The 23,965-nt window shown below is 55.4% G+C and overlaps 1 protein-coding gene across 6 annotated transcripts in view; it reads left to right on the forward strand.

Annotated features, from left to right (window-relative positions):
* The first annotated feature begins 4,021 nt into the window (after window positions 1-4,021).
* The window catches only part of NRG2 (neuregulin 2), a 151,259-nt gene continuing 131,315 nt past the window's right edge, over window positions 4,022-23,965 (forward strand). For 4 of the 6 annotated variants that reach the window (XM_085073372.1, XM_085073373.1, XM_085073374.1 and 1 more), the window contains exon 1: window positions 4,023-4,493. In XM_085073372.1, the coding sequence (XP_084929498.1) occupies window positions 4,070-4,493 (424 nt within the window). In that variant the 5' untranslated portion in view covers window positions 4,023-4,069. Of the gene's footprint in view, window positions 4,494-23,965 lie in introns of all 6 variants that reach the window. The other 2 variants (XM_085073371.1, XM_085073376.1) reach the window with 2 other exon arrangements.

The raw sequence follows: 23,965 nt of genomic DNA on the forward strand, positions 1-23,965 counted from the left end.
GGAAGCACACAGACCACATGGCCCATGGGAGCATTGCTGGCGGAGGACTTCTAAGGTGCATCTGTTTCCTTTGCTGCAGCCATGCTGCTCATTGGAGCCTGGGACAGGCAAGTGGAATAGGAGATTTTGGAGGTCACTCTCTATTCTGATTTTTTACTACCTGGAGGAACTGGCAGATATGGCATATTTGACTGTGGTCTCCTGAGTGTCCTAGTGTAGTGGGAGGTGTCCCTGCCTATGACTGGGGTATAGAATTAGATGATCTTTAAGGTGTCTTCCAACCCAAGCCATTCTGTGATTCTGTGGTTAGTCAATGTCCAGGTGGGAGTCTCAGATTGAGTGCTGGGCTTTGCTTTTTCCATATAATTCCCGTGTTCATCATTTATCATCTGCTTTTCTAATTTCACTTCAGGCTGTGTGGGTGTCCCTCTGGTGCCAGGAGTGTGTTTGTCCTGGTGAAGGGCTGGCTCCTGCCCCACATGGCAGGCACTGATGCTCTCCATGGGCTGTGTACCCATTGTTACTGGACATCGCCAAACTGAATAAGCTAAATCCTTGCAGGGAAGACATGGAAGTGGGGAAAATGGCTGCAATGGATTTGTTGGCATTTGTGGCACTTTCGTAAAACACCTGATTGTTGCAGGGAAGAAATGTCCCAAAAGGAAGGGAAAGCAATGTTCCCTTGGCTGGGTTTTGGGATGGTGTCTCCTGTATTTGCTATCTTCACACCAGTAGGGCTTCAGGGTCCCTGCAGGGAACCAGGATAGAGCTGGTGCTGGGAAGGGCTGTGGGAGGTGGAGAGACACCCTTGGCACACGTGGTTCTGAGGCTTGCCTGAAATGGGGAAGAGCTTAGCACAGCCCCATGCTAGATAACACCAGAGAACAACTGGACCTGTGTTAGGTTGGATATTGGGAAAAGGTTCTTGTGCAGAGGGTGGTCAGGCACTGAACAGGCTCCCCAGGGAACGGTCATAGCCCCAAGGCTGCCAGAGCTCCAGAAGCATTTGGACAATTCTTTCAGGCACAGAGTGGCATTGTTGGAGTGTCTGTGCAGGGCAGGAGTATTGGACTCAATGATGATTGGGGGACTCTTCCAACCCAGCATATTCTGTGACTCTGCAGTGCTCCTTGTTATACCAAAAGCCCCACATCGGATTTGTAAGAGCACATCTTCAACTAACATGGGGGACGCTGAGCATCTGCAACCTGTGGAAGATGCTGAAGAAGGATAGTCTGCCTGCTTCTGCTGTTGGAGGTCAACATCTGTCCTTGCAGAAGAGCTGCAGGGTTACCTGAAGCAGGGAGGGACACTGGGACACTGCCCTGTGTGGCATCTGCACCAAGCAGGGCTTTGTGCCAGGAGCTCCCTTGGCAGAGGGAAAGAGAGACCTGAGAGGTGCTTTGTTTTCAGGCATCTCTGGGAAATTGCAGGAACAAAATTAAAGGAGGTAAAAGAAAAACCAGCCCCCACAGCATTTGCCTGAGGAATGAAAATCTCTGATGGTGCTACTGAACTCTCGGGTCCTCCAGAAAGGGTGGAATCCAGGCTGAGCTCAAATTCTCCATCTCACTGCCAGGATGGCAAATATGATGGGTTTTCAGAGCAGGGAGTTAGGGCAGAGATGAGCTTTGGATAAATTAAAGCAGACCACAGACCTCCTAAGGTGCCTGCCAACGGTTACCCTCAATTGAGGAAAATATTTTTAAAGTATGTTCTTTAGGCTTCAGTGTCTCAAAGCCAGTGTTCAGGTTGGTCTGGTGACTGCACCAAGCCTTATTTATTTCATATGTCAAAATACCCAGGTACTTACAGAAAATAATTATTTTCCATTTATATGGCAAAAACATCATAGAAAGGGGATAGGGATTTAGTTCTAAACCATTTCTGAAATGGTAAGAGAAAAGCAAGTGTCTCAAGTGATGAAAACCAGTTGGCTTCACAGGAGTTAGGCTGAACAGCAGGAAAAATACTGCTAATAGGAGATGTGACCAGTGCCCTTTTTTGAGGCTAAGTGTTCTGGGCTCCAAAACACCCCCAAAACAAAGAAAACCCTTACTTTTCAAAACTGTCCCAGGGGCCTCACAGGTGTCTTGCACTGAATTTCCCAGCAGTGGAACCACTGTGGTCCCACTGGGATTTCAGCCTGCAAAAACAGACAGGGATTACCAACTCAACTGCCTGGGCATGAAACTGTCCTTTCTGGTGAGGGGCAGGGTAGAGCAGGTGAGCTCCAGATCAAGTTATGCTATTGGATGTCTCCTTCCTCCTCAGGCAGAACCTCAGTTGCTGTCTGAGCAAAATGTTAGGGAAAGGGGAAATTCCACAGAGATTTATGCCAAAAGAAGAGAGAAGTCAGGTGGTTTCCCTGCTCCTCCGAGCAGCTTCCTGAATCTAAAATACTGTTCTTCCCTTTGCCGTGTTTCCACTTCTGGTCCCTTCTACCTCCACCTGCATTCCTCTGCAGTTCTGCGTGGTCACCAGTCAGGGGAAAAGAGAAGGCCTTCAGAAACATCTGAGAACACAAAGCCACACAAAATCACGCCTAGCCGGAGGAAATGTGCGCAAAAAGTAAATGGTCCCTTAGCCCTGCTCTGTGTACACTGCGGGGCTCCTGATGCACCACGGCCCTGCAATGGCAACGCTGCTCAGAGAGCTGTCAGCCTTCCCAGAGAGGGGAAGAGCGGTGGTCCTGGCTGGCAGCACGGAGCCACGGCCGCCCCTGGCTGCAGAGCCCTGGCTGCGTGTGCTGGGGCTGTGCCCTCGTGTGCCAGCGGTGGGACAGCGCTGGCTGCCGCCCCGAGCCAGGGAAACACGAGCAGAGGCTACGCCCCATGCCTATGCTGGGCTGGGCACAGCGCCTCTGCTCCCTTCCCATTTTTCCTGATGGTTCTGGCTGTGCTATGTTAAATGGAAAACAAATCCCTATCCTGCCATCTGTGCGCCTTTGCTCTCACTGATGGGCTCAAAGACCCAGCTCCTGTCCTCTCTTGAGGTTTGCTGAGCGGTTTTCCTGGGGCTCTACAGGCTCTGGGGCCGTTGCGGTCTGTGCCCAGAGCCATCCCCTGTGAGCAGGCTGAGCCCAGCCCTCCTGCCTCCAGGTCACCTCCGTGGGATGGGACTATGGCCGCTCCCCTTCAATGCAGAATCTAGTGCAACAACAACCACAAAATCCTCTGCTGCCGCTAATTGAGCATCTCAGATCCCTCCCGCACTGTCTGGGCAGCGAGGCTTTGGGAGTGCAGGTGCTTGAGGATCGGCTTTGAAAATAAACCCAAACAAGCACCTTTTGGAGCTTAAAGCGACTCCTCCTGGAAGCCACTGCAGGGAAAAGCATTTGTTTATTAACGAGAGGCTGCAGGAACAGGGCATGAAAGGCTGCTTTGTCTCCCCGGCCAGTGCTTACTCCGTTTGTCTCTATGTTAATGCCTTTCCCTCAGGTGTGCAGGGAATCTCGGGCACAAATCTCCCAGCTCCATAAAACCATCGAGCAACGAGGAATCCCCGGCTCCCGAGCCCTGCGCATCGCGGAACCCCCGTGTCACCTGCAGCCGCCCCCAAATGGGCGCATCTTTGGCTGCCTCTGCGGGGAAAAGGGGGGCTCTGCGAAAGCTCGGGGGCCTGCCGAGGGGCTGGCTCCATGGCCAGATGGGGGCAACGCGGTTTGCCTCCATCCCCGAGGACCCCCAGGGACGCGGAGATCCCCGCCGCAGCGGGCATCCCCGGGGGGGGAGTCCCCGGGCAGGGAATCACCTTTCCGGGGGGGTGCGGGGGTCAGCATCCCGGGGGCAGGGGCAGCTGAGGGAGCATCCCGCCTCCTCCCCGCGCCGCGCCGCGCCAGTGCCTGTGCCGGTGCCGCGCCGCGCCGCGCCAGGCCGTGTCGGTGGCGTGCCCTGCCGTGCCGCTCCGTGCCGTGCCGGTGCCGTGCCGCCCCGCGCCGTGCCGTGCCGCCCCGCGTCGCGCCGCTCCGCTCCGCCCCGCCGCGCCCGCCGCGCCGCAGCCCCGCAGCCCGGCCCCGCAGCCCGGCCGCCGCCGCAGGGCCGGCGGGCAGCGAGCGGCAGCCGGCGGCATGAGGCGCGACCCGGCGCCCGGCTTCTCCATGCTGCTCTTCGGCGTCTCCCTCGCCTGCTACTCGCCCAGCCTCAAGTCGGTGCAGGACCAGGCGTACACGGCGGCGGTGGTGCTGGAGGGCAAGGTGCAGTCCGTGGGCCCCCCCGCCGGCGGCAATGACAGCCGCGGCGCCGGGCCCGCCGGGGGGGTCCTGGTCAAGGTGCTCGACCTGTGGCCCCTCAACAGCGGGGGGCTGCAGCGGGAGCAGCTCATCAGCGTGGGCTCCAAGGCGCCCTGCTTCAAAGTGAAGCGCAACCACCGCTACATCTTCTTCCTCGAGCCCACCGAGGAGCCGCTCGTCTTCCGCACCGCCTTCGCTCCGCTCGACACCAGCGGCAAGAACCTCAAGCGGGACGTGGCGCGGATCCTCTGCGCCGACTGCGGTACGGGCCGCGCCGCGGCGGCGGGGGGCGGCGGGGGGCGATGGCGGAGCGGCGGCGGGGGGCGATGGCGGAGCGGCGGAGGGAAGAGCTGGCTCACGTCCCGGGCAGCCGCGGGGCGACAGGTCCGTACCTCCCGGACCTGGGGGGGACAGGTGCCCGGCGATCGTTCCCCCAGTTCACCCCCGATGGGCCCCGGGAGCCGCGTCTGCACCGGGGGAGATGCGATGCGATGCGATGCGATGCGATGAGATGCGATGTGATGCGATGCGATGTGATGCGATGCGGTGCGGTGCGATGCGATACGATGCGCTCCGCGCGGCCCGGCCGCCGCAGCCGCGCTCCCCCCATCCGCTGGCCCCGGGGCTCCTCTCTCGCCCGGCTCAAGGTCCCGCAGCCCCGGCCCGGCGCCACGCCAGCAGCGCAGCCCCGAGCCCGGTGCGAGGAGCGCCCGCAGCCCGCGGCTGCCCGGCGCTCGGCGGTGCCGCGCGGGAGCCCCCGGTCTCAGCGCGGTCCCAGCGCCCCGGTGCCGCTCCTTTCGGGGGCCTCGGCCTTGGCAGCCCTGGCCGAGAGAGCTGCCGGCCTGCGGGGGCTCCGGTGACTCCGGTGACTCCGGCCGCGACCCCCGCCCCGGGCGCGTTCCCTGCTGCGGAGGGGGCCGAGCCCGGGATGCGGGGCTGGGACAGGGGCAGCGCTCCAGGTGTTCCCTAAGAGCCGGGAAGTTTTGCCTCTTCCAAAATAACGGCCTGGCGGGGGGGAAGTTGGTTTTTCTTTTGTTCGCTCCACGCATTTCGGTGTCTCCGGTCACGGCTCTCGCGCGGTAGCTTGTGCTGTTCTTCCAGCACCTCTGGAAACGCGGTTATGAAATGACTTCAACGGGAAGCGCCTGCCGGAGCGTCCCTGCTTTTGTTCCTGGATTTTCCTTGCTGTCCTCTGGCAGGTGAACACCTGCGAAGGGCTGGGCGGTGGGGACCAGGCAAGGACAATGCCTGCATTTTCCCAGGGTTTGGATCTGAGCTGACAAAAATGCACGCCTGGCCCTTCATCCAGCCTGAATGCTGGATACTGTGTCACAAAATCTGGGGAAGGCCGGTGTTAACCCGGAGAGCTCTGAGTGCCATGCTGTGTCCTCAGAAACGGTTTGAATCCCTCATGTTTGGTGTGTTACGAGGATATACAGGGTGTATCTCCAGGGAATCCAGGCTCCCCACTCAATGTCAGTACACCACATCCTCATCAGGTTAATTGGCCTTTTGCCTCATTAAAAGCAAGGTACTTTGTCAAGTTATACTTAGCTCTGTAATGACCATATGTGTACTGCTCTGTGGTGGTGGTTGTTGTGTTATTAACTGGGTGTTTCTGGGGCAAATACTCTGCCGTTTGGGACTGCTGACCCCACATTGTGAAAGCCAGACCTGTCTCTTTTTTTAGTTATCCAAAAGATAAATTTAGAAGCTTGCGTTTCCTGGGAGAAAGGTGGAACCTTGCATATCATAATACGTTGTTGAGGAAAATGGGCTAGGACTGCACATGAGAAAACTAATTTGGGAGACACTAATTTCATGTGCATCTATATGTGGGCCATCATGGACAGAGAGGATTTAGTGAAAGAGCTGTGGTAGAGACAAGAGGAACGTAAACGGGGGAATTTCTCAGGACTGTGGTCTCATTGTCAGGGGAAAACACAGCAAAAGGTATGTGGTTTTTTAATTTTTTTTTTTTAAATCAAAAAGGATTCTGAACTTGTGCATCTCTGAGCAGCAGGGTTTGACTTTAAGGGGAATGGAGGCTGTTCCATGGTATCCTGGCTCAGGCCCAAAGCATTAACGTGTGGGCTGCTGTAACAAGTTAAGGGTTGTCATTCTGTCGTGACACCTTCTTGGAGCTGATGCTTTTGTTTCCGTGTGGCTTTGATGGGCTGATTTGGCTCCCTGGCTGAGGGACGCTGCAGGTTGGTGGGAGCCTTGTCTCAGCAGAGCTCGATGGCAGATTCCAAAGGAAAAATAAAATCTGGTGGTTGGGAACTGTCATAGCTGTTGTTTGGTTTGGTGATGAAGATTAAATGAGAGCCTCAGCTTGCTGAACTGGTGGTTCTCTGAGCACCTCATGCTCTTGGTTCATCTGGGAGGTTATTTCTGAAGGTGACTTTCCTAGCAGGATCTTCTAATTTGTAGCACCCGAACTGCCAAAAGGTGTGTGACCTGGGAAACCAGGCCACGGTTTGCCTTCCTGCTCTGTGGCTTGTGCTGAGAGGGAAGATCTGAAGGGGTGCAGAGGTATTTCCCATTCTTGCTGCAGATGTGGGCTGTGAGAACTCCAGAGCTGGCAGGGGATGAACGTCCAGGCACAAGGTGCACTCAGAGGGACAGCTGGGCTGCAGCTGTGTGAGAGATGTTATAGAGCTGGGGGACAGATGCTGGGGTCACTTCTGAGTGGGAAGGAAACACCTTGTGGCTCTGATCACTCCAATCCCCCCCACTCCCAAAGATGGAGGCCTCACAGGACCATCTTCTCCCTGCTCTGGCTCTGTGCCTGGGTCTGTTTTCCAGTGATTCATCCCCTTCTCACTGGCTAAGATGCTGTGTGTCTCCTGCTCTTGCTGCTTGCCGAGGTCCGGGGTGTGATGCAGGATTAGACTTGTGACCGGAGCATCCATGGCTCTCTCCAAGGAGCAGTCTCTGCTGTTTGCACAGCTCACTCAGAGGAGAGAAAGTGGGTGCTGAGATTCTGCATGGGACCCAGAGCCTCTCTGGGCAGAGCCAGGAGGACTGGACGTGAGAGAAGGATGGCATGGGGCGTGGGGGACAGAACAGGAATGCTGGTCTGTGCAGCTGGTGTGCGTGGGGTCTGGGCTGGGCTGCTTCCTGTGTGCCTCCTGAGCAGAGGTCCAGGGAGGGGGATTGTAACTTTGGCCATCTCACTGCTGGGCAGGCTCTGAAGGCTGGAAATTCCCCACCTGCAAACCCCAGAGGGGTGCAGCCTCTGCAGCTCTGCCCAGCCGTGGGTTTTCATCCCCCTGGCACACAGGGAGCAGTTGGTCCTGGGACCCAGCATCCTGCAGGTCTCATCACCCACTTGTCCATCTTAAAACCTCTTCTGCACTGGGAGTATTATTGTTTTTTTTCATACTGTTATATAACGATTCCTGTTATTGCTTCTCCTCCTGTCTCTTTTCTTTGTATCTTCTAGCTCCTTAATTTTGGATGGTCTCATATCTCCTTTGTGCCTACATGCACAGATCAAGGAGGAGGAAATAGGTGCAAGACACACCACTGGTGCTCACTGGTGAGGAAGCTGGTGGCATTATCCCCACTGGAACGACTCCTGATCTCAATCCAAAAAGGAGGTTGTCATCCTCATCCTCCTGGTCTTTAGGGGTAGCTTGTGTCAGCATCTGCTTCCCTCTCTGTATCATTCCCCTCTTTCTGAGTGAAAGGTATCTGTGCAGATATTTTGTACACAGGAGAGAGGAGACTTAACCTGTCCAGGCTCTGATATCTGCTTTCACAGAGGAACAAATGTCTTCCTGCCTCCATATGCAGGCAGTTGCAAAATAGCTTTAATTAGAGCTTGTATGTCTCCTGAAGCACCTCACCGAAATTGCTGCTGAGCTCTAGGATGAGGTCTGCGACTTGCCTGTAGGATTAGCTAGCTTAGCCTGGGCAGGTAATCTGGTGGTGGCAGATCCCTGGGAGGATTTGCAGGCAGAGGACCTGTTGTTGTAGCTGGTACTTCTTGTGAGATGAGGTTTTTATTTTTTTCCACTCCAAAGGTGTCTTGGTCCCAGTGGGAATCAGGAATGTTCTGGGGCTGTGGCATTGGCCTTGGTGGCTGCATAATGCTGGGAGCTGTTTATCCTGGAGCCAGGTTGGTTAGAGCTGGCCTGTGAGGGGAGGAGGGAGACGGGATTTTGAAGTGCCCGCTGGAAAATACAGCCCTCTGGATTACAGTGTAGGTGTTGCTGCCTGAAATAGCACTGGCAACTTTGGACCAGCAGCTCACGCAAAAATATCCCTCTTCACTATCCTGCAGATCATCGGACTCACTTCAAGCCACGCAGGCACAGGGGAGGGGTGTGGGTGGGCACCAGCCACTGGTGACAGTATTCTCCCTTCATCCCAGGACAGCTGTGGAGCACAGAGCAGTAAAGCTGGATTTTCTTACACACCACCTTGCTAATTAGAGCTGTCTGAAACTATTTCTCACCACCTTCAGAAAATCACACTTCCTTGGGTTTACAGAAGAGCAAAAACTTGCTTCCTTCTTGCTTTGAGTTTCTGCAGATGGGGAATGGTCACTGTGCCGCAGACAGGTTTGACCCCTTGCAAGGGTGGCACATTTCTGAGGGTTCTCTGAAATCCTCTCATACAGGATTTGGTCTGGAGTGGACCTGCAGTCCTTGTGGGCAGGTCAGCTCCTTGTCTCCCAGATGAGCCATCCAGGAACTGGCAGCTGGAACTTTGCTCGGCTGATACTGCAGGTCCAAGTGACTTCAGTGGTGCCTGACACAATGCAGTTTTTCCCCTCCCAGCAATGAGCTGTGTGTGGAGCAAAGCCTGGCTAGTTTCTCAGTCCCCCTTTCAGAAATGTTTGACTAAATAAAGCATCTCCCCAAGGATCTCCATGAGTAAGATGAGACTAAAACAGCTCCTGAGTGATCCCAGCAGTGCTGATTTCTGTACCTAGGGCTGCTCCATGCCCAGCCCCTGGCCCCAGCTGCTGCTTGGTGGCTGTTTGTGCTCTGCCAGCTGACAGCCCTTAGATATGAGCCCTGAGGCAGAACGCCCTTTCTAAATCACAGGTGACACCTTGACTTGGGTTTGGATCTGGATCAGGAACTGGTGCATGCTTGGGAGCACAGAGGCAATAAACTGCATCACCAGGCAAAAAGGGAGCCATGCTCTGCTGCAGCTGAGCTCCCCGCTTCGTTTGGGCTGTGCAAGGCAAGATGCACCATGGGCACCAGGGCCTTGAGCCTTCAAGCACTTGGCACACCCCAAAATGTGCTGCAAAGTGCCGCAAGGGATGGGTCTTGGTACTGTGCTGCTGTGCTGAGGGTGCCTCTCGCAGCAGACTGGAGGGGGTGGCCAGTTCCCATGTGCATGTGACACAGCTCCTACGCAGAGCGGCTGCTGCTCTGCCAGCTTTGGGGCACTGGATGCCAGTGCTGAAGTCACCTCATCTCCATTCCCCTCCTGAGTCAGTGTGACACTGCTGAGTATAAATGAGAGCTGTGCTTGCCCTGGCATGGCACCTGGGCTTCCCCAGGTGAGCTGTGCTGGCCCATGGCAGGTGACGGCGCGGCTGCAGGGAGAAGGACAGAGCTGAGTGACGCACTTGGCCAGGAGGAGCTCCAGGAAACTGATCTGTGGTGGGCAGAAGGTTTGGGAGGCTGCGAGCCCGTGGGCGACTCTGGTCGTCTGAGGAATTCTCACTGCAGAGGAGCCTGAGCGACAAAGTGTTGGGAGGTGAGGAAGTGCCTCCGCTGAGCCGGGAGGCGCCGGGGCTGTCTGGCAGCTCCTGTCGGTGCTCCCGTGCCCGCTCCGTGCCCTGTGCGCAGCGTGGCCACTGCTGCTGCTGCTGCTGGGAGCCGCGCCGGGCGCAGCTGAGCTGTAGGTACATCCTGCCCCTCTCTGCCGCCCAGAGGAGGCTGCCAGGATGCGAGTTCACCCCCTCCCCAAGCGCTGGGCCGCCCTGTCGTGCCCAAACGGTGTCACCTGAAGGCGAAAGCTCTGCCCCGCTCCCTGGTGAGGTGTTCTCTGCGCTGTGAGCTGCTCTGTCCGGTGCAGATGGCAGAGGACGCCTGTCCTCGGCGGGGGCTCGGCGGATGCGTGCGGCGAGGGGAGGCTCTGGAGGAAGCTCATCTCCCTGGAAACTTTGGCAGCCAGGCGTCTGCTTGCCTACTGAATTGGGTGTGCAGCAATCGAACCCCCGAAGGCGCCAGCACCTCTTACCGTCTCCGCCCTGGGGGGAGGTGGAGAGGTCTGCCAACTGCCCAAAATTTTGGGGACAGAGTACTGGGTCTGCAAGGGTAGGCTAGAGATCAAAAGGAAGATGAATCACTGTGCTGCTCTTTCTCTGCTGAATGACCGTGCTCCCAGGGCTCGGCTGCTGCAGCTTGGGGCTGGGCTGTGTGCTGCAAAGCCTGGGCTAAAGGGCCAGTAAAAACTGCTCTTGTTGAATCCCCATGGTCCAGCTCCACCCTGGATAAGACCCTGACCAGTCTGGAAGATGGAAAATATAAGGTACCCCAGAAGATGGGTCCTAGAGCAGAGCAGATGATTTGCATCTTGAATGAAAATAATTTGTATAACTCCAGGCAGAGAAGGCTCAGATGTCATCAGGTAGGGGGAGTTCACCTCTGTGCTGGAGGATTGGGAGACAAGTTTTGTAGGGAAGTCACAGCAAACAGCACTGAAGCTGTCTGGAGAGGGGAGAGAGTTCATGTTAGGGAAATGAGAAAATAAGAGATGCAGTGGGTTGGAGGAGGACAGGAGATGCTGCCTTGGAGACTCAGGGCACTGCTCACGCCAAGGTTGAACCCATGGCTGGCTTAGCTGGGCGATTGCCTGTGTCAGGGAATCTGCTCTGGTCTTATTGTTTTTCCTGTTTAGGGGTCTTACCCCAAGCAATTGCTCCCCTAAGGTACCTCTGCAGTGCAAACAGTGGCCAAGGGTGATCTAATAATGCTCCCCAGTATGAATGCAGGGTTGGAACTGGGTTGGGGCTCATGGTGGCTAAGCATGATCCCAGCTGCTGTGGCACTTGAGGATGGAGCTGGGTGGGCTGATGGGATCATGTTGTGTGCAGAAGAGAGGCCAGATGATGACAGTGATCCTGACAAGGCTTTGGGAAGTGTGAACCAGAGGTATCTGCCATTCCCTTTTCCCTGGCAGCCTGGCCTGGAGCAGAGTGAGAGCTTCCAGAAGAGTGAGTTGGCAGATGGTTGGGCAGACACTTGTGGGGAATGACCCTGGTATGGGTGACCCCCTTGCAGGCAGGCAGGAGAGCCTGCTCAGAGGGTCTGAGATCAGGGCCCAGATGGGACCATTCCCACTCTGTTGTTTGATGTTGTAGCTCAGGGATGAGTTTCTTCTTCCCACAGCAACTCTCACTGGACTGGGCAGTCCTTGAAGTTCCCTTGGCTGGAGTTGGTGGCCACAGTGGCTCTCTCTGGTCCCCCTGCTTGCCCCACATCCCTTGCCTACAGCAGGACAGCACCTTCCTTTCCTGTATTCCTGCCACTTACTGTTTGCTCGCCCCTGGAGGGCAACTGAGTTCATCCTTGCAGGCTGTAGCATGTGTTCTGGTTTTGCAGGAATAATACTTCATCTTTGGTGACCTACTGGTGCAGAGCTGGCTGTTGTCTCTGGGCACAGCATCTCTCTGGGGTGGGACACACATGCCTGATGTGTAGGGATGTGTCACACTTGAGACAGAGCATCCAGCTCCCACCCTGCTGGCCCCCTCTCTCTCGCTGTCCTGGCATGAGGAAACTGTCCTTTGCCCTCTTGATGAAGGTGAGAACTCTGGGAAAGCCTTCCCAGTGGTGCTGGAAATGAGCCTGTGGTATCTGCAGGTGAGAGCAGAGCCCCAGGGCTGATGGAAAGCAGATCTTGGATGTGATGGTTTTCTAGGGCAGGTCTGGATGGGCAGTGCTGTGCCTGATGGCTTGTGGAAAATCTGAGGAGGATGGGAGTGCTTTGCAGAGCCTGTGGAAGGACACACTGTACTACTTAGTGGGAGAGCTAGTCAGGTCCTGCCAATTTGGGGTCGGAAGGCAGGTATTTGCATTCATTATAATCAATCACTGCTCATCCACTTTCTGTAATGGCTCAGTAATGATGAAACGCTGTTCAGGAGCCTCTCGGTGGTCTCAGGGCAGGCAGATGGCTTGGCAGGAGGGTGGGGACTGGAATTAGGTCTGCTTTCTGGGCTGCCTCAAAGTTGGCAGCGATGCAGGAGCCCTGGCTGCTGCCCTGGCCGGAGCCTGTCCCCGCCGGACCCTGGCTCCTGCTGCCGCACCGGCCTTTCTGGCCACTCGGCTTGGCAGCCCTGGCACCAGCCATGGGATGGTAGCAACAGCAGTGGTAGGAGTGAATGCTTCTGGCCTTTGTCTGGACCTGCTGCTCTAGGTGTTCCTCTCCCACCCCTCCAGTCTCCCTCAGCTGCCCTTCCATGTGTCTTGGTGCAGAGGAGCAGTGGGGACATGCTTGGCTGGGTCTCCTCATGGCTGCTCTCAGCCTTCAGCCAGGCTGGCACATGCTGGGAGTCCAGCTGAAGTCACAAGCAACCCTGGCATGATCCCCTGCCATGTAGGGTCTCAGCCACCTTCACCCTGTACCTCTGCTGGGAGAAGGACCTCTCTTCCCATTCTGGCTGCCAGGTTGGCTCAGCCCTAGGCCTGAACTCCATGGGGAGCTGCCTGCTGAGGCTGGTGGCATCTGGGGAACATCAGGGACTCTTCTCACAGAGAAATGGGACACTTGCTGCCTGCCTGGGCTGCAATGAAGCAGAAATTCCTGTCCTTGGGGGCATTGCCAGCTCTGAGAAGAACTGGAGACCCTTTCTTACATCACTGGAGAGCCTGAATTCCACAGATACATCCCCAAAGATGCAGAGCTGAGGCAGCAAGAAGGAGCTGGAGGAGTTTCCCTGCCAGGTCCTTCCTGCGGCTCCTGAGTTGTCTTGGCACTCTCGGTGTGCAGGCAGAAGGAGCTCCATTCCAACAGCTGCACACTCAGCCCTGTTGATGGGCCAAACATCAGATGAGTACTCCATCACCCAATGATGCCCTGACCTTGAGCATTCCCAGAAGATGCCTTGGTGCCAGTAAATGGGGCTGCAGCTGGGGTGGAGGTCTGGGCTACACCAGGGTTGCTCTTCTCTAGCACTTTCTGCCTAGGTTGGTGATTTGCGCTGGTCCTCCTGGTGTGGGAGACACAAGAGGCCAGATGGCTGTTGGTTTGCAGGATGGCTGTTGTTATTTCTTGGATGTTTAGGCACAAATGCAAATGTAAGTGCTGGCAAATGCTACAGGATCCCCAGGCCAGATGATGCCCAAATGGGATTGCAAGGAAGGAGGGGAAAACCTAGTAGGGGTCAGGTATTCTGGTGCACTTGGGGGGCTCAGATGCAGCTGAGGTTCTGGAAAAGGCCTTGAGGGTTTTGAACACTGGGTAGGACACAGAGTAGATGTAGGGTGGTTTGGATGGGAATTAGGAATTATTCTATGCCTACAAGAACCGGGCTATGATGGGAGGTCACCCAAAGGTCCTTCTTCACACAGAGCCTTGCACACAGAACCTCACTGCAGGCTGCTGTGGGGCACAGGGGGAAAGGACTGGGGGATCCCCGAGGCCATGCCTGTGTGTACAGCAGGGTTGGGGTGCAGCTGCTGATTCTGCAGCTCCCCAAATGCCTCAATGCCAGAAGGCACAGCATGGGCTGAGGCAGTGCTGCCGTTTAACCCCAGGAGAGGTGTCCTGTGGTCAGTAATTCCTCTGTGGAGCCTGGTCTCCATCACCTGGACCATGCTCCAGAGAAGGATCTTCGTGGCATATCCAGCCCATCACAGCATAGGGATGGTCTGGGTGGGGGCTGCTCTCAGCCCCGTGTCAGTGCAGGGGTGCTGGGAACACTCTCTGCACTCAGGGGTGTTTGTGTTCCTTGGGGCTCTGGAAGGAGCCAATGCAGGCAAGGGGGCTGTGCTTGGAGATTTGGTTCAGGTCCCACCTGTGCCACTGATCACAGGAAAGCCTCTTAGAATCGCCACACTGTGATTCCCTGCCTGGCAAGCAGGAAGGATGCTGCTTTGCACGGTCTTCTAGAGAACAGGCAGAAACTGGTGGTGTGCTGGGTTCCCATCAGTGTGTCAGCACCAGGAATGGAAACAAACCCTCCCCTCCCTCCAGTGCCTGTCACTGATGCTCCTCAGCACATTCCATCCTCCTGGGTGTGGGGCTGTCCCTCTGCCAGCTTGTCCTCTGTGGGACTTGCAGACCCTCATATAAAGGAAGCAGACCCTGCAGGCATTCTCTATGCAGCTGGGGGCATCTGAGTTGGTGTTTGGGGTTGGAGGGCACCTGCCTTGTCCCTGAAAAGGGTCTGCAAGGGATCTGCAAAGTATCAGCCAGCAGAGTTTTTTCTCTCCTTGGGTGGCCATCTCGTTCTGAATGTATCCCAGCCGAGCTCAGCTCCCATCAGAGGTGTTAGACCCACAAGGACAGAAACTTGCGGTCCCCAGACCTGCCTCTGATCTGCAGCAGCACACTCCATCTGCGTGGGGGAGCTGTGACGTGTGAGGAGACAATTTCTGTCAGTCCGTTCCTGGTGACATGCAGGCTTCTGGCATCCAGGCTGTTTTCCTGGTGCTCAGCACTAGCTGGGAGTACTGGCGGCAAGCACAGATCCCCGAGGGCACTTGATGCTGCATGATGGTGTGGAGAGAGGATTTCCCAAGCTGTTAGAGGGCTGAGCGGCTCTGTGGTGCTTGCTGTGATGAAGGATGCTCGGGAGAGGCAGGCAGAGCGGCTGCTCTGCTGATGCCTGCAAACTTCTGTAGCTGCTGTGGGGAGCTGAGAGATTAGGGGTGCATTTTGTGGCTTGAAATGCCCCTTAGGGCTGCCACCAGGACCCATACCCCAGTCCTCTGGGATGCCATGTGTCAGTAAGTGGCACTGGGAGGTGATCCAAACCCATACAGGTAGGTGTTTGTGGGCATGTTTTCTTCTGCAGGCTCTTCCCAGTGAGGGGACAGACAACGGCACTGTCTGCCTGTGCTGAGCCAGCGAATCCAGGAGCCCTCCTGCCTTGGGTCACAGACGGCTCCAAGCCTCTCCTTCCTTCCCAAGTGCTGCAGGCTGGATTGCCTTCTGCTCTGTGTCGTCAAAGCAGGGGCAGGGAGTCCAGAGCTGTCACACCAGGACAGCACAGGTACAAGGAAGCAGAGGGAATCCTGCCTGTGGTGTGATACACCTGTAGAGAGAACAGCAGAATTTGCCAAGAACACACATGACGTCACTGTAACCAGACAGGTAATTGGGAATACAAGCACTGCTCCTGCAGGAAGGAGGCTCCGGATGTTTCTTTGAGCAAGGAGAGGAAATACCTTCCTGTGGTGAAGTTTGACACTGGCTGATGGGCAATGAGACCATCAAACCTCATTTTTAGATGTAAAAGCATCCAGGAGAGGAGCTGGTAACACCCAAACCATAAATACATGAAGAAGTTTCTGGCTTCAGAAGGGCAGATGGGCACACTGGAAGGTGCACTGGGAAGCTGTGACCTTTTGAAACCTTCCTGCTGGGAAAATGGCTATGGTTTTCCTGCCCTGGCTGATGCTGACAGCTGCCTGTTGTCCGTGTTGGATGTTGGCTGGCTGCACAGGCTGCAAGTGTGCTGCTGCCAGCAGGAGCTCCTGGGGCTGGAGGTGGCTTCTGCAGGAAGTGCATGGCTCCTCAAGTCATGGCTCCTCAAGTCATGGCTCCAGACAGCTCTGAGCTGGGGAGAGGGGGTTGTGCTGTCCTCTGCTCTGGATGCTGGGGAGGCACATGCTGTGTGTGCTCTGCTGTGGGGTGGCACCTCTGAGAGAGGTCACTGAGTCCCTGCACAGATGCCTGCAGTGTCTGTGTCTGGGAAGAGGGGTGCTGAGGCCTCGTGGGTAGAGCTGTTCTGCATCTGGGATGTTTCCTTATGTTGTGTAAGATTTACTGAAAGCCTTGTGTGAACCTGCTGGGATGGGGTGCATTGATGAGCTCCCTTTCCCATAATCTCTTTTGTAATTCAATGCCCTTTCCCATCATTCAGCCTTTGGGGAATTTCCCACCACTCAGGCTGTGTCCCAGAGCCAGGAGAGCAGTACTAGCCCTTTCCTCCTCTGGGGAGGCAATACAATCTTTGGTGCTTCACTTCCTGGGCTTGTGGATGTCAAATGGGACCTGACCTGGAGCACAGCACAGCTGAGCTCCACCCAGGCTCTGATTCTGCAGCCCAAAGAGGCTGCAGAGCCCAAGGTGTCTCATTCCAATATGAGGTGGGTCAGTCCAGGGGCCTTTCCAGAGATACCAGCAGTGTGGTCAGAGCCAGCAGTGGAGCTGCTGCCTGTGACTCCTTTGGGCTGAGGGAGTGAGGAGCAGGGTCAGCCATGCTCCACCGGGCAGCGGCTCTGCCAGCTCTGCTGTCTGCTGTCACCAGAGGCAAAACCCTGCCATGGCACAGCTCCCCAGGCATGGCACACCTGCAGCCAGCTGGAGGAAGGATGAGTGCTTATGGGGTGGGCAGTGCCTGCGTGGGAGGACCATGCACTGGGCATCTCTGGTTAAAAACGAAGTTGTACCAGGCACATGGTGTTCCCAGGAGAGTTATCAGATCAGTGTGGAGCCTGTGGAAAACACATCTGTGCCCCTGGGGCAGAAACCTGCCCAGCAGTGTGGCTTGGAGGTTTGGAGGTGTTGGCTGTAGCAGACACACACCTGCCAGAAAGAGAGGCTGGGAACAGGATTTTATCTGGAGCAGTTTTATGCTGGGCTAAACTCATCTTCTGCTGGAGAGTGGGGGAACAGCAGAAAGGGGGGTCATCTTCTGGCTGCTGCACCTGAGGGGAACCCTTATCCTCAAAGTCTTATTTTCATGGCCGACATTCTTCCAAATAATGGAGTTTCTTTCTCCTTCTCTGTGTAAGGGATGACATGGGAAACCCTTCTGCAAGGAAGTAAATTCTGCCTGTCACGGTGGCTTTCACTTGGCAGTGTTGAATTTCCTTCCATGCTGCTGTTGTCTTTCTCTTTTCCCCCTTCTCTCCCGCCCACACACTCTCTTTTCCATCATACATCCTCAGCTTTCAGAATGATAATTGCAGTTGAGTGAAGAAAGCCCTAATATGTTTTGAAGGATGGCTTCGGTGCCTTTTTCTGCAGTGTTCTCTGAGTCTGCACCCTGTTTGAAAATGTGAAGGTGTTTCAATGACCTTTTTTACCATTTAGACCTATTTTTTGAGGAAATTTCCTACAAGTTCCTGGAAAGCTCCTTCTTTTCTTTTCTGGAAGAAGCTGAATGAGCTGGGGGGGCTCAGCCAGGGGAAAAGGAGGCTTAGGGTGGACCATCTTGCTCTCTGCAACTCCTTGGCAGGAGGATGGAGCTGGGTGGTGGGGGGGAAGTTGTTCTCTTCTCCCAGGTAACAAGCATCCTCAAGTTGTGCCATGGGAGGTTTAAATTGGATATTGGAGAAAATTTCTTCATTGAACCAGGTTGCTCAGGACAGTGGTGGTGTCATCACCTTTGGAAATGTTAAAAAAATGTGTAGATGTGGCAACTGGGGACATGGTTTGGGGACATGATTTAGGTGGTGAACATGATGGTGCTGGTTACGGGTTGAACTGATGATCTTTGAGCTCTTTTCCAACCTTAACAATTCTATGATTCTACTCATGGTGGGACTGTGAGCACAGTGATGCTTCTGCCCATGCACCATATCCTGGGGCAAGCAGGACACAGGAGTCCAACAGCCCTGCCTGAGGCTCCTGGTCCTCTGTAAAGCTGCTTCTCAGACCTCTGTGAGCAGCTGCTGGACCAAGGAGGTTTGTGCAGAGGGGCTGTGCCTTGCTGACCACTACTGCCTGTGAGCTTTTTCCTCACATGCTCCTTTGGCCCAAGCCCAGGGCCATGGGTTGTCTGTGCCCCATGCTGTGCTGCGGCCAAAGCAGCCCTTCCCAGCCCAGCATCCTGGATGTGCTCTGGAGAGCTGCCAGACCAGCAAACCCACGCTGGCCATGACCATCCTGCACTCAGCAGCTGAGTCTGGCTTGCCAAAAGGTGCAGGATGGTTCAGAGAGGAGCTGGAGTGGGAGCAGTGGGAGGGGAGAGGCCATGCCAAGCAGGTGGCTATGGTGCCTCAGAACATGAGGGCTGCCCTCCCTCTGCCACTGACCCTTCTGTGCCTCAGCTGGTGCAGTGTGAGCTTTCTGGGGCTGTTGGCAGAAGTAGTGCTGTGGCTGCTGCGTTGGCTTCGCATCCCTCTCAGTGGAGATCAGAGTCCTTGGAGAAGCCTTCAGAGTCACATCAGTGTCACAATCCTGATAGCTGAGACAGCTCTGTGCTTCAGGGCGAGATGCACTCAAAGGAAAAAATACCCTGGGGCAACCTGGGGAACAGAAGCTACCATCAGCTGGAGCTGTACCGGTATCGGGTGACCTTTTTTCTCCCTTGAGCAGCCTTGCTCCGAGGGAAGCTGAGGACCCTTGATGCTGAGAAGCTGCACTGAGACACCCAGCAGCATGTTCTGTGTGTCAGAAGCTGCCTGCAGCGTGCGCGGGTGTTCATGGCAGGGAAATGAGGCAGCTTTGCCACTACCCATTCCCAAACCATTTCTAGTTCCACCTGGCTGCTTACCCAGCCAGCAGAGGCAAGGGAACTGTGCCTCCTGCCCGTGGATGCGGGGATATTTCCCTCCCCTCCCCCTGCAATCAGATGCTTGCAGAGCAGAGCTTGCGGCAAGCCAAGCATCCCTTGCACTCCATCAGACGTGGGTGTCTATAAAAAGCCTCCCTGGGGTTGCGATTGGGTGGGCTGCCTGTGCCACGTGGTCTCTCGTAAGGCCTGTGTTGCTGAGCAAGTGGCATTCCACTTATTTTTGGCATTAATAGTCTTTAGTTAATACATAAATTCAGCTTAAATTCTGGATGGAAAATAAATCCCAAGTGGAGGCTCTGCTAATAAGACGACAGACGCTTCGGGGAGCCTGGGACGCCTGTCAGCAGAGCGGTCGTGGCTGCTGAGATCCGAGAGCAGCAACACGCGCAGGCACGAGGTCCTGAAAAGTTACCACGAGTTGCCTGACTGAATTACAGAAGGATTAGGCAGGTGGCTGAGGTGAGATCGAGCTTTAACTGCTGTAGCTGAACTCATTACAGCAAGTGCACCAGTAAGATGCTCAGTCCCACCTGGCATGTGGAGGAAGGGGAGTCAAGGCATAGGTTTCTCTCTGACCACAGCAGAACACCTTCATCTCTGGCAGTCTCCTGACAGGCAGACCTGGCTCAAGGTCCCCTGCTCTGCTTCACTCTTGCTAACCCACTGGCAGTCCTTCCAGGATGCTTCCCCACATCCGAGTTCATCCCAGACCACCTTCACCCCAGACCTGGGTGTGTTGAGGGCTGCATCCAAATGGCTGTGTCCTTCCAGAGTCACACATCCCTGTGAGAACCTGGCTGGGAAAACCATGGCCAAGCCATAGGGAGTGTGGGACCTTGGAGCTCTGACCTTGGGCTTTGCTCCATGATTTGGTGCTGTCACCTGAAGGAGGGTTTGGCAGGGAGAGCAGATCCCAGCAAGCTGCACGAGGGTTTTGTGGAAGTGTGCTCTTCAGGGCTCTGTTAGGGTGCCAGAATGGAGGGTCTCAAGTTTGAATTCACCATGCCCACGATGGTTTTGAGGGTCGAGGTTGCAGCTGATTTGTGTCCCTGCCCCAGCAGGCCCTGCTCAGCAGCACCAGTACTTGGTGCCTTGCTCACCTTTGTGGTGTCCACCACACCTTCACAGGGGCTGCTGATGGCTCTGCAGCCCAGCAGGGGAACAAACCCCAGCTTATGTCCTTCATATGACCATGCTGGAGCTGTTCTGTGCCTGTGTGCCAGACTGACAGGCCAAGAGGGATGTGCTCACTCCTTGTCTCCAACTGCCTCCTGAGCTCCTCCCTGTTTTTATCTGGCTGCTGTGAGATGAAATCCAGAATACGTTGAATGCTTTTTGAGAAATGCCCTTGCGAAGAAGCAGCTTTCCAGGAACCTGGCCAGGGGGTGCTGCAATGGTGGTCTGACAGCATGTCCCACTCCAGCCCTTCCCTGCCCTGTCCCTTCCCTCAGAGCTGGGGTGGTGGTTGTGTGCCACTCTCAAAGGGAAGTGTCTGGGTGACTGGGCCACAAACCCCATGGCTAGAGGGTGACTTGCCACCGCCTGACAGGGTGCTCATTGCATTTTCTTGAATTCCAACTCTTACCAGAGTTGGAAAGGGGGGTTTAGAAGAATACCAGGTCATCCCAGTCTCTCCTGCCTCACCTTGTGCATGAGGTCAGCCCCTACCTACTCAGCACATTAACCCCTTGCCAGGAAGCAAAGAATTTAGAACAATTTTCAAGCCTCAGACCTGGGGAGCTTCAGGTCTCAGTTGCAGCCAGGATTGATGATCTAGCACTGCCCTCATAAAGTGGGGAGAGTCTGAGGGAATTCTTCTCCCCACGTTCCTTGCTGTGGATTTCCACCTGACCCTGCTTCTTTCACCTGCAGTTTCCACCTGAAGGAGTGACAAGGGAAAGCTCAGTTGTTTTGTTTTCCTGGACAAGGGTTTGCAGCCACATTATTTTCTGTATTTGTGGTGCAGGGGAGGTGGGGCTCATTTCAAAGCCCATGTGTTGCAGTTGGGAAAGTCCTGGCTGGTGGGACTGGTGGCTACCCCTGATTCACAACATGAGGGGGTGAAGTCCCAGCTACAGCCTCTGGGCAAGGTGTAACAGCCGGGAGGCTCTCTGCAGGAGCTGTAGGTGGATGCAGCTATTCCTCTCCTCTCTTCCCCCACATCTGTGTTCCCATCTGGGACCTGCCTTGGGGACGCATCACGCTGCAGTAGAAGCTGCAGCATGAGATGGTGCGGGGGCGGCCCTGGGATGCTCCTCTCTTGGAGCAGGGGCCTCAGGGAAGTATGTGTGTGTCCCTGTGCTTGTGCCAGAGGCTTCCTTTGGAGCCAGAAATGATCAATGCTGGAGGCTGGGGGGTGGGAGGGAGGAATCCCAGCATCTTCCTACCCAGTAGCCGGCAAATAGTCTCTTGGGATTGGCCGTTGCTAGGCAGAGGGCTGGCCAATGAGTGTAGAGTGGTCCAGGCACGGGCTGGGACATCCTGGCTGGGACTGGCGCCTGTGTCCCGAGAGGACAAACCGTGGCAAGGGACAGCAATGCACAGGAGGGAGCACTTGGCATGCCGAGTGAGTCTGGGCTGCCTGAGCAGAGCTGCGGGTTTCTGTGCCTTGGTTTCTTGCCCCCCAGCTTCTCCCCTCCCTGCTGCCCTTCTGGCCCCTTTTAATCCGAATTCCTCCATCGCTACCCTGCCCTTGTATCCCTGCTTGTATCCCAAGCCCTTGGGCAGACAAGTGTCCTCTCTGCCCCTATGTTCTGCCCCAGGGAGAGCTGACAGTGACATGTTTTTCACCTGCAAAAGCCCAACGACAGTCTCAATAACACAGCACTTTGAATAAAGCAGGATAAGGAGTGTATCTAGTGAGTAAATCAGACATCCCTCCTGATGCTGGGCATCCACATCAGAGAGATCCTGGACAGATCTCTCCCATGTCTCAGAGCAGATCCAAGCCATGGAGGGAAGTTCTTCCTTTTGGTCATTCATTATATAATTTCCTTCCAAGAAAACAACTCTCAAGGATGTTCTCACAAGGAGTATTTGCTGCACTGTTAGAAACAGGCAAGGCCACACAGGTGGTACAGCTGCTGTGCTTGAGTGGGAGCTGCCACGGGCTGTGATATCCTGCTGAGCTTTTCCCATGGGCAAGGGATGTGTGTAGCACAGCCCAGCCTGGAATGTGCTCAGTACATCCAGCACAGCCCAGCACAACTCAGCAGGGGTGTACTCAGCTTGTAGGTGCATCACTAACTCCTCGAGGCACAGTGGTCTCCTGGCCAGGAGCAGCACACTCCTGCAGCTGAAGCACTCTTGAAATGCGGGAGACCTGCTGACAAATGCTGGGGGGAGCTTTGGACAAGGGCATGGGGTGACAGGACAAAGGGGAATGGCGATTGGGATGTAGAAGACAAGCAAGGGATGGAATACAGCTGATATGGCTGGGAGAGAGCAGACAGGGCAGCCTCTGTGGCAGACCCACTCCCAGCTTGTGATGGGTTTGGATTAGCCGTGGAATCAGGGCAGGGGCACAGGGATGTGGGGAGAGCCTGAGCACAGGCAGGGCCAGCCAGTGCTGCTCTGCCTTCGCGCTGTCACTGTCCCTGCTCCGTGGGGCTGCACTAATCCCCGCCAGGAAAAGCAGGGAGGGAGCTGCGCTTTGATGGAGACAAGGAACGGTTTAGAGGGAATTAGAAGGGATTTATGTTGGTGGAAGAAAACACAGTAAGCGTGGCTGGCCTGGGTCAGGGCACTGGGCTGTGCAGGGGGCTGGCCTGCCTGGGCAGACTCCTGAGGAGTTGCTGTGATGGCAAGGGGGCTGCTCACAAGAGTTTTCCTTAAAGCCACAGTTCCCAGAGTTGTGCGACTGCACATGAATCTTAATTTTCTTGTAGAAGTTTTATGGTGACTAGAAGAAGCCTGAGAGAATGAACAAGCAAAGCTCATCCCATCCAGAGATGAGTGAAAATGTACCAGCATTTACTTAAAATCTTTTCTGTGTGCTTGAAATTCACCTCCCACCTTAAGGACGTCCATCTCTCAGTTCTGCACTGTTACAAATTAGCTACAAGAAGAACCCAAAAATGTCTGTTTGCTTCTTTCACTGAAGGTTCCTCCCAGTTAAAGCTTGGTTCCAGTTGGGCCATGGGATGGTTGCTCTGGGTACCAGCACTCACTGTTGGCAGCTCAGTCTGTTGTGCCAAGGCTCTATTGTGCAGCACTGTCCCTCCTGGCTGGCGGCTGGCTCTGCTGTGTGTGATGAGGCAGGATGTGGGATGGACAGGCTGCAATCCACCATTCTGGGAGCCTCCAGGGGTTCACAGGCATCGTCTGTTCCTCTTGACTTGCCTGGACAGGAGGCAGAGGTGGTGCTGATCCCGACCGCTGCGGTTGCTAATGGTTATGGAAAACATCCTGCTGGCCCGGCAGGTCCTGGCTGTCATCCCCAGCTGTGTCTCTGCACCAGCAGCTGGGACGAGTTGTTGGAGCAGTTTCGCTTCACAGCTCCGAGAATGCCAGGACGCAGCAGTGTCTGGAAAAACACAGGCAGGCTTCTCCGAAGGATCAGGGACCTGGCGGGTGGGCAGGAGGCTGACAGCATCTCAGCTGCCCTCAGCCTGCTGCAGAGACCACTGTCACCTTCCAGGGCAGCGAACTCCCAGCCTGTCAGTGAGACGTGTCTGAGCTCCCCATGGTGTCTGGCAGCACTCTCTCACTCAGAAATCACAGGGCTTGTTGATCTTGGCAGGCAGGGATTTGGGATGCGGCTGGACTGTCCTCTGGACTTGCACCCCTGTTATGTGGTGCTGGAGACAGTACAGTCCTGGGATGCTGTTGGGTGTATTCAGCTGAGCCCAGTGCAGAGGAGCCTCTGCTTCCCTGTGCAGCCTCCTCTGAACACTTGTGTCCAGCACAGACAGCCTCTGACAGAGCTCCAAGGTGACAGAGCGATTTGTCAGTGGCTCTGTCAGATGCTGAGGCCTCGTTCCACTGAGAAAGGATTTTAGGCTGCAACATGCACTCAGATACCCATTTAGCTGCCAGCTCCAGCCGGCTGTTGTTTTCCTGCTATT

The sequence above is a fragment of the Lichenostomus cassidix genome, chromosome 13, assembly GCF_008360975.1.
Source record: "Lichenostomus cassidix isolate B80296 chromosome 13, HeHo_3.0, whole genome shotgun sequence".
NCBI classification, from domain to species: domain Eukaryota; kingdom Metazoa; phylum Chordata; class Aves; order Passeriformes; family Meliphagidae; genus Lichenostomus; species Lichenostomus cassidix.